At 39.9% G+C, this 17,969-nt stretch overlaps 1 protein-coding gene across 1 annotated transcript in view; it reads left to right on the forward strand.

The window, feature by feature from the left end:
- The window catches only part of naaladl2 (N-acetylated alpha-linked acidic dipeptidase like 2), a gene marked incomplete at both ends in the record, with an annotated part of 363,400 nt that overhangs the window by 171,461 nt on the left and 173,970 nt on the right, over positions 1 to 17,969 (forward strand). The window contains 3 exons of the mRNA XM_083970485.1: positions 588 to 680; positions 11,350 to 11,537; positions 12,206 to 12,334. Of these exons, the coding sequence (XP_083826611.1) occupies positions 588 to 680; positions 11,350 to 11,537; positions 12,206 to 12,334 (410 nt within the window). The remainder of the gene's footprint in view (positions 1 to 587; positions 681 to 11,349; positions 11,538 to 12,205; positions 12,335 to 17,969) is intronic.

Below are 17,969 nucleotides of genomic sequence, written 5' to 3' on the forward strand. Positions count from 1 at the left end.
AAAAAAAAAAAAACTTCTTGCACTCCTACGTGCTGCATAATCACTATGCAATCAAAGACTGTTTTACTCTTCAGGAACTTTCCCAGTGAACATCATACAGCAAAAAATGTATACTTGTGTTATATAAACCTACTTTGTAGGAAATAACTTAGAGATTTATTACAAAGGGTTTGCACCAGTGAGTAGGTAGAGAGGATCAATCAGTCAACACCGCCTAAGGCTAACCTGCTGATTGAAAATGGCTTGTTTTACTTCTCCACCCTGCAATTGAAGAGTGCCTTTTTAAACTGAACAATCAACCACTGTGGATGACGGAACACTACTTTCCTCTGGTTTCAGTTAGATTTTCAAAAAAGCACAGTTGCCTTAAGTTTATGCAGCAGAGCGGCGGTTTGAAAACAAGATTTCTCAGATAGAATATTTGACATTCATTGTGGCAATCATTTCTGATTCAGTTGTTCTGAACTTACTTTAATTTGCAAAAAAATCATGCATAATTATTTCTGAAATATTATGAAACAGTTATTTCAGAAAGGTGTTTTCCCACTGCAGCACATCTTAAAGTTTGTTTCCTTCTATTTTTGTAGAACGAAAGAAGATTACGCTCATTGTTGGAAACCAGCTATCCCACAAGAAAATCTACAACGTTGTGGGATACCTGAAAGGAAGGAGGAATCCAGGTTTGTACAATTAATAATATGATACTATGGGGTGGTGTTTAGCTCAGTTGGTAGAGCAGCTGCCCCATGTGTTGAGGCTACAGTCCTCACTGTTGGCAGAGCACTGCTTCCCCCTTCTCGGGTGTTGAATGGTTTGCCAGAATTTCTTTGTTAGCAAACCTAACCAAGAGGGCAGTTGCCAGGAAACCAATGCAGACCCCAGAGATATACTGCTCCAAAAAAGGCAAACAAGCATAATCCCAAAATGTCCAACAATTTTTTTTTTCTTTAACTCAAAACTGTTCAACAAATATCTGTAGATGGTCATGGCTGGCCGCTAAGATTATTTTCTCAGGCCATTGCCGCTCAGGATGTGGAGCAGGTCATCCACAATTCAAGGTTGCTGGTTTGATCCACAGCTCCTACAGTATGCAAGTATGCTCAGGCAAGATACTGAACTTAAAATAGCAGATACTCATCGAAGTGTTGATTTGTGAAAAAGAATAACCTGTTCCTTTGTCATATTATTATAGGTGTAGCATAAGCTGCAATTGTGTCAGATGTGTAATGTTACAGAAATGCAGCGTGATGTTACTAGATAAAGCAGTTACTATCACCTGTGAAGTGCCCGTTTGGGACGATGGAAAATATTGTTCTCAATCAATCAATATTGAATGTGAAGTGTCGAAACTGTCTTTCTTTACAAAAGCATGCTCAAAGGTCGTCTGTGAAAGAAGCTCATTATGAACTAAAGGTGACCTCTAGTGGCTGTAATAAGGTCACAGTGGATGGATAAATCAACAAAACACCACCGTCACTTTTCCTGTATGAAACCAATAGTCAACATTGTTGCTTTCACCCACGATTGTATCACAAACGTATCTGTGTAGTTATTATTGTAACCATGACAATGAAAATCCCCTAACCTGCAATCTCCCATTCAGCCCTACTCAAAACTCCACAGTCAGAGCAACAGAAAGCATGATTCAGTAGCATGTGCAGAAATTTGCCAGATTTACTGTCTATCATTGTCACTGCCCTCTTTCACCCATCTCCCTCATTCTCTGTTTCTGTCACTTGTCCTGTCGCAGAGCCCGTACGCCCTCTGGTTCTAAATAGCTGGAATGGTGATGCGCATCTCGGTGTAATATACGTTGTTTATTTTCTATTAAAGCAGATATCAGTGGAATGTTTTTGTTAATATAAGTCCTAAATAGTCCTATTTTCCGTCAGCAATCACTTACATGAAGTATTTCAGCCTAAACACGAGTCTCTCCGTCACTCTGCTCTGCTGTAACCCGAGGAGAAAATTTTCCTTGTGGGATACAAGTGTTATCCAATGAGGAGAGAGAACGGCATGAAGGGCTGTGTGTGCAGCCAAGGGATGCGCGTGAATGTGGTGACGTAGCACGAGGACCAATTGATGCCTGACAAGGGCGGGGGCTGCTAACTCATGGTGCGTTCAAAGAAACTCGTACTTTGTGTTTTTCCTTCCTGTGAAGTCATACCAGTTCGATCTGGTACGAGTTCACGGGTCGGAAGTTACGAGTGGCCGTTATAGGGAACTTTCACAGACAACAGGATGGTAAAAACACGAGCTACGGGTTACCTGGAACGCTACCAAGTCGTAGTTGTGACTTGAAGCTGTAACTTACGGTTTCAAAAGCCTGCCTTGAACGCAGCATTAGCCGAAACGGCCGTGAAGCTGATATCTGCTTTAACAGAGCAGGGTCGTTATTTGTTTTTTTTTACACACACATCAGATGGATATTGAGGAGTGATTGAACTTGGTAAAATAAAAATAAAAATGCATACCTACAATTACCAAACCTACCAGTGCCATCAGAGCCCCTTGGCTAGGAAACAACCTGGGATGAAATAGAATCAATGATTTCTATCACATTACTTACCTATTTTTCATGAACATTTAAATGATCATTATTTTCTTTCTTTCCTTCTTTGTTGGTCTTCTCCACTCTACCAGTCCTCTCTCAGCCCCAGCAATCTCCAAACACATTATATCCTTTTAATATTTAAATGGGAGCCCATCCCCCTGCAGTCAGCTGTTTCTGTCCCAATCCTATTTGAAATTGCTGCTCTGCAGAGAAGACCTTTCATTGTGCCCTTGCCTCGCCCTTACATCTGTCCTCCTCACCTGCCCTCCTTTCCACTCAGAGCAATAATTTGCTACTGTACCTGTCCTGCCCAGTCACTGGTGGAAAATTACCTTTCTGATTTACACTGTGATATTAGGCAGCCATAATGGGCCACTAAAGCAGATAAAATGGGCCACAAATCTCTGGAGGGAGCGACCCTTTAACTGGTTGTTGGCATTTGCTCATATGTCCGTTCTATGCGCATTTGCCTAGACCCAAAAAGAATGAATATTCATGCACATAGCAAAGGTAATTTCGTCAAACTGACATTTATGTTTGCAGCAAATTATTCTTACTACTACTATTTTATTTCACTGAAATAAAAGAGTTTTTGAAAATTCAAAATAAATATTTAAAAAAAATCATGAAATACCATGGCAAAAATAAAAGAGTGAGAGAGATTGCAATTAAAAGCTTTGAAGAGTAATAAAAATATGTATAGTTAATGGAAATTATAAAATGATATCAATAAAGGAGGTAGAGCAAATAATCTTTGATGGAATCTATTGTGGTGAGAAAAATAACAGATTTAAACTGCACTGAGACTTGTCGACTAAAAAGTTGTACATGTTCTCATAGCATCTTCTCAGTAAAGATATCGTTTCTCTTGCCTGGGGATCTGTTTCCACAAAGATAGACTTTGACTGTGGTTTATACCATTTGTACTCATACAATGCACCATGGTACAATGAGTTCCATGTAAATTAAGACTTAGAAATAGGCGACCAAGGAACCACATCCAACTGCAGGGCTCTGCTATCAAGGCAGAAAATCTTTGTCCTTTGAAAGAACTCAACAGTTACAAGAACATTTCACATGGGAAATTGAGCAAAGAGCTTAACAATAAAAAGAAAAACGTTCTCATTTCCGTCACAACAGTGTTAGCAAACCACAGATCATGAAGCGCTGTTGTTCGCTGCTACTGGCCAGTGAAAAGCAGTGGTGTAGTGGTCGTTGGACGCGAGGGTGCGGCGTCCCCCCAGTCTTTTTTTTTTTTGAGAGGAACTAAACTGGATTATCCCGTGGCTCTGCTACATTTTTACCTTAATTAAAAAGCTCTGGACTAATTGTGATTGTTAACTACATGACTTGTGACTTGTTATGAGTGAGAACGGAGGCTCTCTGTCTTCCACCTGCTCCGTAATCTGCATTATTTTGTTTATGACTACACAAATATATCCACCACTCCATCTATTGATTTTTTTGACGGCTTCGTTGTAAACAAATGCACATGGCGATGTACTGATTTTTTGACGGCTTCATTGTAAACAAATGCACATGGCCAGGCAGAGGTGTAGCAAAGTACAAAGTCCACTGGATGCAGATTTGTTTAAATTCTGTGTGAGTTTAATGCATCATGTGTCATGATTAGGTAGGCCTACTAAGTCTGGTCTAAAAGTTGTTTGTCTAGAGATGATAACACTTTGGCTTGGACTTTCAACACTTTGGAGTGAATGATTGTGACATTAGGCTGGATAACAATTAAACATTACAGTCTTGTTCAGTGACACTAAACTCTCTGTGGCAGTGGATGGTATTTTAATGACGTCACATATTTATTTCAATGACGTCACAGATTTGGTATTTCGATGGTGTTAACCCAGTAAAAAAATCCCCACTACACCACTGGTGAAAAGGTTAACCAAAACTGTTACCCTACAAACAATGGTCTGACATAGCCTTTAAGTTTGTAAAACTAGACTAAACTAGACTAATTCATGAGCATAATTTAGACTGGCATAACACTACAGACCAGTCAATAATATCACGGCAGTGGTTAAAACAAAAATTCAAAACAAGTTCCTAGCAAAGGAAGTTGATTTGCATTTAACACGACCATATACGGATAGTGTCAAGATGTGATACTACTTCATCCAAAGCTTAAAACAAGGATTATTTTTTGCTTTTCAAAATATTTAGCTATACTCTTCTTTAAATGTGTAAAATGCCTTTATCCAAAAATGGCTATTTTAATATAGAAAAGATAAAAGAGGACAATGGAAACATGGGAAATAACAGATCATGGCCAATAGATGGCTCCACCAATTGTTAAACTATGACATTCAGAAAAATAGAAAAAGAAAAGAAGAAACACCATATCTCAATAATAGAAAAAAAAAGTTACAAACTGAAGCTTTCTATTTTTCTGAATATCATTGTCATAGGTGGAACCATCTATTGTCATGATCTGTTATTTCCCATGTTTCCAATGTCCTCCTATATATAAGGAGCATCAGTGTGCTGAGGGTTACACCCTGAGGAAGGCTTTTGTGCCGAAACACGAAGGCTGTAACCAGGGACACTTTCATTATGTTTTTATCTTTTCTATATGAAAAGGCCATTTTTGAATAAAGACTTTTTAGCTACACAAAGAGGAGTGCCTTGGATTTCCTTTTTTTGATGTCTGTATATTCCCACCAAAGAGCACCTTTTTCACATGATTCTTCTTCTTCTGAGCACTCTGGACTTTGTAGCATGGTAAATTTATTGATTTGTGCATTTCAATAGTGCACCTTACACCTAAGTAAGCAGAGAGAGTGCAGGTAGACTGACTGAGCCAGTGATTGGCTGAGGACAAAATCATCTGAAGACAGAAGGAGCACAACATTTGTAGATTGAGCTGTCAAGAAACACAGAAACACAGTAAAAATGATGCTCTTGAACCTGTCATGCGGCCGTAATGAGGAGTGAATCATCTCGCTTTGCTTTGACAATCTTTGTAAAAACTAAAACACGTAGGCTACGTAGTTTACGAGCTTACGTCGTCATGCAGTTTGAACATGGCAGCGGGACCGAGTTCTCATCGAGCTCGATAACATTTGCTAGTGGAAATAAAGCCTACAAAGATGTAACAGGGACTTCTAGGAGGAGAGAATCATTCTTCAGGCTGACACACCTGCTCCTGCACCTGTTTCTCAACAAGTGCCAAATAGTGAGTGATGTTAGCATGACAGCCGCCGCTGCTCCCTTGCTAAACTCGGTCAAGCAGTGGCACTTTTGGTGATGAAGCAGTAACTTTAGGCTAATACAGCCCGCCAGTCGACATTGTAACATCATGGACGATAGCCTACTTTGAAAGAGAACTGACTGAATCATTGGACAGTAAAAAAAATACTGTCTGTGTTCAACTGAGCCCCGTCATCGCTTGCTGTCTTCATCCAAAGTAAGATAATTTACTATTTCATATCGGGAGTGTTTGTGTGTGTGGCTCTAATGTTAATGTTCTTCTAGTCGGCCTATTCTGGCAAACAACATTTGCGTTTCAGCAGAGAGTTATTGCCTACAAGACAAGGACTTTGTTTCAGTCAGGCAAAAATAGTTCTTGTCTCTGTGTTTCTACTAATGTTGAGAACAAACCTAGTAGGCTATGTCTCTGGTTTTAAGTCTAGTCTCATGTTACCTGTATGTTACTGTATGAGCATGATGACATAACGTTAGAAGAATAAAATCAAGCTTTGGATGCATAAAAACATCTCTTACATTGAGGACAAAATACTGACTACACTAAACCTCAGTTGGTGCTTATTGAACTGTCATCATTTCTCGTGGCCTCAGGGCAGTGAGAACACAGTTACATTTAATGATTTTCATTATTTTTTTTATTTATTAATAAGTGTCTCATCTTCGTGTTTAATTTCATCTGCACCCTTAATCCCTTCTGAACTCAATTAAACAATAAAATAAATTGCAGTTTAAAATATGACTGATCTAGAGCACTTTATAATATTGGTTGTTTATGTGATTTACCCTCCCAGCTCCTCACATTGCAAGAGTATATTGTCAGAGTCTTAGGCTAAGCTAGCAGGCTTCTCGAAGCACTTCTTTTCTCAAACAAAGTCATCAGTGCTTTATGTTTGAGTGATGAGGTTTTCTCTGTTCTTCGCTTCGCCTGCAGGGAGCTGCTTTGTTCATCCATGTAACAGGAGCAATCCCCTTTATCAAAATACTTGGATTTGCACCTTGGGTAAAATATCTCGGCAAAAGAGAGAATGAGACAGCATGCCAGGATAAACTGTATAAAAAGTATATTTGAATAATATATTTCTTAACTTCCTGCACAAGGAACCATAAAAACTGTCGTGTTGTAAATAGTGAACACTGTGTAAGACCACACTTAACTGAACAATGAAGGGAAAACTAACCATGAAAACATACAGAAAGCCTAAATCTAACTCAGTCCCAAATCAGCAGTGTTCACAGTAGAAAGCAACAGTTGCTTATTTATCTAATTGTCCCCCTAATTAACAGGTTAAATAGATAAATAATAAACTACTAAAAGGGATATTTCAACATTTTGGCAAATTTGCCCATTGCCATAATCCCTATTGTTTTAGGGGTAGATTCGTTACCTTTAATTGTTAGTGTAAACTGGCGGGGCAGAGATACGAGCTGCTCAGCTAACGCTACGGAGGCATATTGTATTTCCAGCTTTCCCTCATCAAACTCATCAAATACACAATCCAACAAGTTGTGACCTGCACATTCACCGCGCTACAAAATAATAATGGAACGTTACGAGACAGAGTTGTTTTCGAAACTGCATTTCAGACACAGCTGCTGGGCGGAGTGATTTCAAAAGAGTATTTGCTTCATAGATAATTAGGCTATATGTTATTATTTCATAGCGTAACAAATGTGCAGGTCACAACTTGTCCACTAGAGTGTTTTGGAGTTGTTGGATTGTGTATTTAGTTTGATGAGGGAAACGTGGGAATACCATGCAGTTCGTGTACTCCCCCGCCAATCTAAAAACAGCTTGCACTGACAATTAAAGGTAATGAACCTACTCCATAGGGATTATGGAAATAGGCGAATTTGCCAAAATGTTGAAATATCCCTTTAACTCTTTCGCGACCATTGACGAGTAAACTCGTCACAGCCTGCCGAACGTTCACGACCACTGACGAGCAAACTCGTCAAAACCGTTTTTTTACAGATTACGATAATAGACACTCTGAGGTACCCTGTGTGTGAATATGGTAGTCCTCTGATATGTAAAACTGTTTTAAACTAAAATCAAAACATAATGTTTTTTATAAACTGTGTGATCTTGGTTTTGTTTGAGTAATCGTTCTCCTTGAATGCTGCTCTGTGGACAGCGTGCAGCGCTGCGCGGCTGTCGGCTACAGTGTTGCCACTTTCTCGCTGAATCTGGCGACTTTCCAAACCCTCTTTTGACAAAAGCGACCGACGACAAATCTGGCGAGTTTTTCCGGTGTTGTTTACAAACGTTTCTGGTTTGGAGACTCGGATCTGAAAGCCGGTTATCACGGCTGTTTTCACGGTGCAGCGGAGCGGGCGCTGAGCAGCGGGGGCTGTGACCGGCCGCCCCCGCCCCAGAGCACTCACCGCCGGCCAGTCACACAGCAGTGTCCCGGAGCTGCTCCGCTGCGGCCAGAGACCCACACCGCTGCACCGCTGCTCTCCACGCTGCCACACCCCCCAGATTTACCTACAAATATATTTATTTAGCCGTAGAAGTGATTTGGGAGACATGCCACACTGCAGAGTAGCGGTAAAATGAGCAGATTGCCACTTGACACAAAAGTGCGTTTTTCTCTGAAACTAGAGCGGGAGCTCCGTTTTTGGAGAAACCCAGCTCTCTTCTCCTCCTTCGTACTCACGAACGAAACGGCGGAAAAACTCGCCGTTTTTTCGAGAAGCACGTTGTAAAGTCACTCTGCAACCAAGTGAAGACCGTTTGTTTCTAGGTGACGTACATAGTTCGGTTCGACGTGAGATAAAAGGTAAACAAATAGCCAAAAACATGTGGTCCTGAGCGGATGTGCTGAGGAATTAGTGTGGTCGCGAAAGAGTTAAAACCGGACAAAAGAGCAATAGAAGAGGAACCATCCTATGTTTTAGAGTTACTCATGAACAGTGTTATGAAGGTTACTTTTAAAATGTATTTCCCTACAGATTACTGATTACATGTAATGTATTCTAAATACTTTGGATTAGTTTCAGTTTACTTAAACATTTTTGTAACACTGTATTTAGTCAATACTTTAGAGAACAATCTTGTTATAGTTAAAATGAGTATATTGTATTTAGAGGGGAACTATGCAAGTCCAGTCATTTTTCTGCTGTTTTGCTCACCCTCCGTCCTCCCCCCCTGGCCATGTGCATTTGTTTTCAACAAAGCTGGCGAGAAGGCAATCCATGGAGCGGTGGAGAATGTTATATATCGTACGTTTTATGATGTGTATATTTGCGTAGTCTTATCTGTCATAAACAAGAGATTACAGTTTACGGGGCATGGTTGTGTCGTGTGCCACTGAGATGAGAGCTGGGACACCAGGCCGGAGGCACTGATCTTGCAAGGTTGGTTTTCAGCCAAGAGATGCTACTGTAGGTGGAAGGCAGAGAGCCTCCATTCTTCCCATAACAAGTAATTTAACCGTCACAATTACTCCAAAGCTGTTTAATGAAGGTGAATAAATCTTGCATAGGTCCTCTTTACACTGCAACAGAATAAAGTTACTCATATTTTGTGTTGTAAATACATATTGTTATTACTTCTGATCCGTTACTCCCCAAACTTGCTCATTTAAAAAAACAATAAAATGCAAATCAAAGAACAAAAAAATAAGTCCTAGACTGGAGAGACTAGAAACAGGAGAAACCCTGTCTAAAATGCAGGATAGTTTTCTCCATTAAGCATCATCCCCTAATTCATAGAATCACAAGCACAATAGAGTCCCACAAATGAATCAAAATTTTGCCAATAATTACAATACCACACAGTGGAGAGCTCTGTGTAACTTGCTCTGCATGCAACTGCTGACAGGAAACACCTGTGGTCTTTTTGTTGCAGACACTGACTCAGTGTCTGCAAGTGTCTACTCATTAGCCAATTTCCAATAGCTGTGGTGTTTTGTGTCTCACCAACCTCAGTGAGAGAGTGCAGGTAATTACCCTGCATTCATGTGGAGACAACATTATTGGTAAAATTAGGTTCCAGCTGGAAAAATTCACTTGAATGCAGAGTTATTGAGGCTATATTCACAGGGGTGTGGCGGGCAAAAGTTAAGATTTGCTTGATGGTAAGAAACGTCTGAAGAATGATGAAAGTTCATTGGTCGCTGTCCGCCTAGTGTAGAGTGATGAAGATTAAATACAAAAATACAAAACTTAAATATTAGCTATGGAACACTGGAAATGGCCAAAACATTATAATATAAAACATCACTTTATAGCAGCCATCCCTTGTGCACACTCCAGATGAACACAAAGAACAACTTTCCAACTTGTGAACTGGCTCCTCTGTGGCGATGGTGAATGCAGCTTCAGTGTTATTACTAATATAATTCAATTGTTATGTAAGAACCTAATAATTAGGTTGTTATTCGATATGCATACAAACGTAGGGCATACAGAAAAGTCATGTCTATGTGTTTGTTTAGGCAATGTGTGAATCTCAGTGGCAGTGTTTGCTAGTGCTCATCAGGTTACACCCCGCCTTTCCGAAAATAGACTTCCATAATTCGTAATAGCAGGGTTCTCTATTTTTTCTAAAGACCCCGCTTTCGGAACAGCGGGGTGTTGGAATGGAGAACTATCCCCGCTCATCAGACTCATGTATGTACTGTACATTTTAGGAAATGCATGAATCAGACTTTGCCAGGAATTAGGGTAAATTTTGGTTTGGAAAATTCAATTTTGAAATAGATTTCTCAATCATCAGATATGTCCTCTGGAGTTAAATGCAACAATGTCAACAGACTTAAGTTGTTAAAAACAGTTATTAGCACAAAGACCAAAGACAGTTGCCCAGTTTTCAGGACACTGCTGTAGCTATACCAGCTTGTTTTTAGATGTCGACAGTGGATACACAGATCAACTCTTTTTGGTCACCGCCAAAGGGAGGAATTTTAATTCACTGCTTTGTTATTGTATATCTTTTCAAAACACTGTATCATTCAGGGTCATCTCATGTTAACATCAGTGGGTGTTAGGTTCCAGTGAGGTGAGCCTGAGAGGGTTTCTAGCCTGAAATAGCATCAGAGTAAGTATCTTGCTGTGAGGCAGCAGGTTTGATATGTTTTTATGCCTCTGTGCCGCCAGCAGCCAGAGCCATTTTCGTGAACACAATATCTCAGTAACACCTTGTCGGAGCTTATTCAAATTTGGTACAAATGTTCACTAGGGCTGCAGCTGTAAAGTACAACAAAATCTCTATCCACTTTTTTTGTTGTCTTTGTGGTGTGGAGAGAATCAGGCAATTGCACTATACTATTTTTAGGAAAAACAAGCTTTATTATTACAAATGGACAATAAAACCTCCATTTCTACAAAATCTAAAAAAAAAAAAAAAAAATGTGAGTGATATGTTGAAATATCACAAGAAGAAGGTAAATTTGAGCCTTTGAACTAGTAATTTAATCAAAAGTAAGGAACTGACCAAGAGCTTAGAATTCATATAGTCAGACATAAGTGAAACGATTGATTGATTTCCTGCTATGGGCACATTTTAAAACATTTTCAAGTGGCAAAAATTAATTAATTTTTTGAAATTATTTTTTTTATTTCAGATCGGTATGTCTTGGTAGGCAGTCGTCATGACAGTGAGCAGGGAAGCGGGGCTTCAGCCATCATGAACCAGCTCATCGCGGCACTGACGGAGCAGACCAAACAAGGATGGGTGCCAGACCGCACCACTGTGTTTTGCTCATGGGGAGGTTCAGCCCTGGGAAACATTGGATCCTACGAGTGGGGAAAGGTCAGTAAGCATAAGAGCATCTTTTTAAATGTCAGAGTAGAGGTCAGAAGTTGTGGCTTTTGGAATTATTTAAACTAATGTAAAAGCACAATATATTGCTGCAAACATGCATATACTGTATATACATACCATCTCATAGTACGTTTTCATTTTTTCAAAAGCTTTTTCAGACATGCTTATTGCCTGGGCTTGTTGGCACTAAGCCAGCTAACAGCCAAAGAACTAAATGTCAACATGTGACTTGGTTCCTTGTGATATTTGCTAGAGGCTGTTTAGCTGAATCTTGTATGTGATTTTTCAAATCTAAGTGGAAATAACCACAATTAATTGTTGCTAGAAAAAAAAGGAGGCCCACTCAAAACAGTAGGTGAAAAATTGGAAAATTGGAGACAGTGCAAGTAATTTTTTCATCTACTCGAGCATGTGCAACCAATGAATTGGCCTTTTTTTGTGTAACAGTGGTGAAACATGGATGGGACCATTCAAAGTATCTGGAATCTGTCATTAACAGGTGGCAGGTCAATGTGTGTGTAGATCATGAATGAAAAGAAAATCTGAATATCTGTGCACGCCCCTTAATCCTCTGCTTGCTCCTTATTTTTTAAGAGGCCACTGTGCAAAAAAGAAACACCTCTATGTGTGTGTGTGTTTGTGTGTGTTTCCTTCAGGATAACAGTGTTGTCCTACAAAGCAGTGCAGTGGCTTATGTCAGTCTGAACTCTCCAGTCAGAGGGACAGAGACTCTCAGAGCTACAGCCTCCCCCACTCTGCTGCAACTCACGTCAGATATACAGAAGGTAACTATTAACACTCCTCATTGTACCACTGTTGCTGTAATTAAATTTGCTGCAAATCAGTTCAGATATACAGTATAAAAGCTAGCTGTGAATGTCAGCTCACAGCATTATCACAATTGAAAAAAAGAGAACACACCTTCTCTGGCCGCTGAAATCTGCTGTCTGCGATTCTACTCCAACTACTGAAGTGCACCGCAGATACTGTGAGTGTACGTATATAGCAAAAAATATGGCCATGACTTTTTGGGTATTTTTGTAAAAAAACATACTACTACTATCACAACCAGCACTGAGCCAAGTCAACACAAAAATATGTATTTATTTGAAAGCTGTTTTAGTCCTAATTTCATTTTCTGCAATACTTTCTTTAAAGGGACAACGAGGAGTTTGTATTTGGTTATAAAAAAGTCTAACATTAATGTGGATGAATCTACGCTACCCACACTTGTTAATGGCTCCATTTTGATCAATATATCGTTTTGTCTCTATTGTTATTTTATTTATTTATTTTTTTAAGTATATTTTTTGGCCTTTTTGCCTTTTTATTGGATAGCACACAGTGAAACACACTGAAACCGATTGAACAGTTGTATAAAAGAGCTGTTAAGGTATTCGCCAAAAAATCTCTTTCCTCTCATTACTGTCCAATTTTTGAGAGGCACAATTTTCTGAGCTTTGAAAACCTTAGGAGCTTTAAGAATAGCTGTCTCATCTATAAAACCCTCAACGGACTGGCCCCCCCCCCGTTGAGGGAATATTTTAGACGGAGAGACAACACACTCAGCACCAGATCTGCCTCCAGAGGGGACTGCGAGGTGCCATTTAGACGAAGCCAAATAGGCCAAAACTCTTTAACTGTGAAGGGCGGTACTTGTTGGAACAGTCTACCAACCCCAATTAGAGACAGCCCCACGTTTAATGCATTCAAAAAACAGCTCAAAACATGGCTACTGTCCCACCAAACTTGCACCCACGTCTGAAATACTGACTAATTAGCACTTTCATACAGTACCACTGTAGCTCTTATTTCTTCTTATAGCATATCCATTTTTGTAAATTATTGTGTAGCTCCCCCTTTTAAATTGAGGCAGATATCATTATCTGGCCTTTCATTTCTTATTGTTAAAATGGCTGCTAATTTTGCACACTACCTCTGTTACCACGGTGATTGTCACTATTGTTGTTTATGTGTATGTATGTATGTATGTATGTATATATGTGTGTATGTATGTACATGCAGATGTGTATATATATATATATATATATATATATATATATATATATTTTTTTTTTTTTTTTTTTTTTTTTTTTTTTTTATTCCTTTCTTTTTTCTTTTCTTTTCTTTCTCTGCAGGAGGCAATGCGCTGCCTAGCATTGTCCCCTGCACTGTTATTATTTTTATTATTATTTTTTTTTTATTCTTATTTTTTTTTATTATTATCATTGTTTCTTGTTCATTATTTATTCATTTGTTGTCTTTCCCTGCAGGTGGTAATGCGTTACCTAGCATTATCACCTGCACTGTTATCTATCCATTTTTATTTTATTTTATTTTGTTCATTCATTATTATTCCTTTTTTATTTTTTTGTGTTATTTTTCTTCTCTCTCTCTCTCTGCAGGTGGCAATGCGTCGCCTAGCATTGTCACCTGCTGAGTAATCTGCATCACTGTAATTATAACTGCTGCTATACCCCCTACGGAGGTTATTGCCTGTCGTCTTAAATGTTTATCGTTTTTTAAATGTCTGATTGTAATTCTATTTATTTAAGTGTCATGGGACTACGGATGGAAACTAGCTCCTAGCTAAATCCGACATATTTACTACAATTAATTGTTGTTTTTTGTATGTTCATGAATATGTGAGGTCCCATTTCAAATAAACCTTTAAATAAAAAAATAAAATGAGATAGACAGGAAAGGGGGAGGCAGAGAGGGGGAATGACATGCAGGAAAGGTCTGCCCGACGCGAGATTCGAACCGGGATGCCTGCGTTGAGGACTGTAGCCTCTACATGGGGCGGCCGCTTTAACCACTGCGCCACGCACAGCCCCGTTATTTTGTTATTTTAATTAGTGGCGGAAATGCTGGGCGAGCCGACCAGTGTTTCCTTACTTTCGGTTTCGCGGACGCTGCCCGGCGGGTCATGAGAATAACGCCGCCGAATCGCCATTTATGGTCGGAACTACGACGGTATCTGATCGTCTTCGAACCTCTGACTTTCATTGTTGATGAATGAAAACATTCTCGGCAAGACGTACGTCTTGCGCCGGTCCAAGAATTTCACCGTGCGCGCGGAGGCTCATGGTAAATGTAGTATGAGAACACTTCGCTTTCCAAAACTCCTCGTTGTCCCTTTAAAAGGTGCCAAAAGAGCCACTGAAGACTGCTCTTCTGGCTCTGTGTAAGCAAGTTGGTGTACTATTCTATCCAGGTTGTGTATGAGCTTCAACATGATATTCCACACCTCTTACCCAGTACCATGACAGTATGTCTTCTCATTAGTCCCAGAGATCCAACTATTAAACATCAATTCAGTGGGAGTGTGAACTTGATGCAGCATAGTATCACAGTATTTTGTTTGGCAGTATTGTATCAATACACAGATGACATGTATTTTGTAAATTGAATATATTAATTTAAATTTAGCTACTTGAAAACTACACTAGGTTTTCAGACTGTGTTGTCAGTCTGTTGCTGGACAATCATATTCAGCAAGAAGAAAAATAATTCTGATTAACCTTTTTCTGCAAAATATGACTGAAGTCACAAGTGGAAGTCTGCACATGTCGACATGCTTCCATGAGTTCAAAGTTATTGTTATCTGTTAAAGGTTAAACGCTTAATCATGTGCATTCCTATCCGCAGCCTTTGCAAAACAGAGATGGCGTCCCACAGTGTTTTTGTAAATTAATAATCGTCAACCAAAAAATAATCGCTAGATTAAATTAATCATTTGACTAATTGACTAATCGAAAAAATTGTTGATTATTTGGGAGAAAAATTATTGTTTAGGACAGCCCTAGTTGATTTAATATGTAATCATCGTCTTAACATTTTTCCAAACATTTCACTCTAGCAATATTTTTTCTGGTGTGACAGTTGGATTGCAAACATTTTTCTAGCTGTGATGCCCCCATACTTTCAACTTTTCGTCTCTACTATACTTATTTACTTCTATCAGTGTTCCTATCCTACCTCCACTTCACAGTCTCTACGGGTTTGTTTTCTTCACGCTCTCTTTGTGTTCCCCTTTTTCATTCTTGGTGTGTGTAACATGATGTGATATTTGGTACAGTAATGAGTGGAATATGATCACAAGAAAAAGAGACTTGTTCTTTAAAGTATGTCACTTACTCTGAGAAAGGGGGGAAAGGATAACATTCTGGGTATGATCTAAATAAAACTTCACACTCACCCCAGCCCACACTTCAACACTCACACACAATCTGCAGTGGCGATTCTAGTGATTAAGTTTAGCAGCTCTATGAGTCACTCTCCCAAACAGTGTCTTTATTCCAACCTGGGGGTGTTTTTCAGATGTGCTCAGCCCTTGCAGTCATTTCCTTCACAACTTCTACCATCTCTTTAAACTTTTTTCGAAACTTTTGAAAAGAACATACTTCATTGTCACTTGCTCTCATTTTGTTCCTCCTCCTCATCCTCCAATGCCTCCTCATCTTTTCTTGTTCTTCCCCTTCTCCCTCCCATAAGCACTACATCCCTTTCTCCCCTCCTTGCTATCTCTCCTTCCATCACCTCTTAAGCTCCCTCTTTCATTAGCAGCAAGCAATGCATCTTCCCTCCCTCTCATTTTCCTCATTAAAATCTTCCTTACTTATCTTCTCCTGACTCGCGCTGTCTCTCTTTAGGTTATACCAGACTATATTTTTATTTGTGTCTTTGGGTTAGTCATCCATTCTTAGGGAAGATTCGTTTTCCTGCACTTCTACCTGGGCAGCCAGGTACAGTGAAAGAGGTCACGAGCGTACGGATACTACAGTATAATTCAACTGCACTACCTACACTACTAAATAATTAGTAGCAATTCCCAAACTACCTGTGAAACTGAGCTGTAATGAAGCTGCAGATAGTCTATGCCAAAGCAATATAAAGAGAATAAACTAATGAAAACGAGAAAGTAACTTTGACTTTTGATGTTTCTTAATGAAAGTGTTGGCACGTCATGTCTCTGCTTCCGTCTAAAAAAAAGAAAGAAAGGAATTCAGTTATTCTCTGAAGCTGTTCATGACCACATCAACATGGTCTTTTAGGACAGACGTCATTCATAGTGGCTGAAAAACCCAGGAGGCCTTACGCCTAAAATACACTGGATGCGGAACGACTCCGAAACGGGTCCGCTACGGAACGGCTGCGGACGCCTAAAATACACTGGATGCGGAACGACTCCGAAACGGGTCCGCTACGGAACGGCTGCGTACTCTGACTCCGTCAACTCACACCGGTTCCGTCCGTGATGTTGATTGTTGCGGCTCCGCCGCACAGCGGGAACACGTGATCTCGCGATAAAGCGGGTTGTAGTTTCCATAAAGTGAACCATAAAATCAAAAACAATTAATTTAATCCAGAGGAGTAGTAGAGAAACAACTTGGTGCTGACCTGACTTGATTTTACAATCACTATCTCCTTGTCCATGGTGTAAACTGGGTGAAATTATGTCTGAAAACCTCCGAGCTGCTGACTTCAGGCCGGTCGCTGCCCATTACAACGTTTTCAAGGTGTAAAGCAGGAAATATGCTCCGCTGTAAACATGGTGTATTTTACTTTGAAAATTAACCGGGTGTTTTATTTTGTAATTTGCCCACGATTTCCTGTCATACACGACCTGCTCTGTGCTGCTTGATGCGCCGTGCTCCGGCGTCCGGCAAAAATAGAAGCTCTGCGTATCTTTTGCGAGGGCTGCCGGATGCCGGTGCCGTTCCGGACCCACGACGCAGCGGACCCGGAGTCGGTGGACGCTGCCACGGTGATTATAATTAATGCGTATCGGCTCCGCCGCCGTACCGGGGCCGTTTCGGAGTCGTTCCGCATCCAGTGTATTTTAGGCGTTAGGCTGCTGTGAATATGGCTATAGAAAGAGGGAAATGTACAGGTGTGTTTACAGCTATTTGACTCATTCTATATTGAGTGAGAACAATTTCTCTCTCAACTTGACGCTTTCTCAATTCAAATCGTTTTACCTCTGGCTTAATCATCTATGGTTTGTATTATATGCCTATTTCTGATTCATATTCACTCTCCTGTGCATTTTGCTGCGGTACGTTTTACTGCTGTCTTTGGAGATTATTTGATTATTGCCTATACTGATCGGATTTAGTTTAGTGTTCTGTCCCGTGAGAACAGAGGCTGTACTTTTTCACTCTCCTTGTTTCCATTTACCTTGGATTCTTTCTTGATATTTTTGGGGCTCTTTAGCCTTTAATCGACAGGACAGCTGTAGAGAGACAGGAAATGGGGAGATAGAGAGAGGGGGACATGCAGCAAAGGGCCTCTGCATATGGGGCGCCTGCTTTACCCACCGAGTTAAACGATGCCCCTACTTTGGATTCTGACTGCATTATTTTTTTTCAAATGTGACAGAAAGGAGTCAGGTCGTAGTTTACACTTAGAACCGAA

This window comes from Trachurus trachurus (assembly GCF_905171665.1).
Source record: "Trachurus trachurus genome assembly, chromosome: 4".
In the NCBI taxonomy this organism is placed as follows: domain Eukaryota; kingdom Metazoa; phylum Chordata; class Actinopteri; order Carangiformes; family Carangidae; genus Trachurus; species Trachurus trachurus.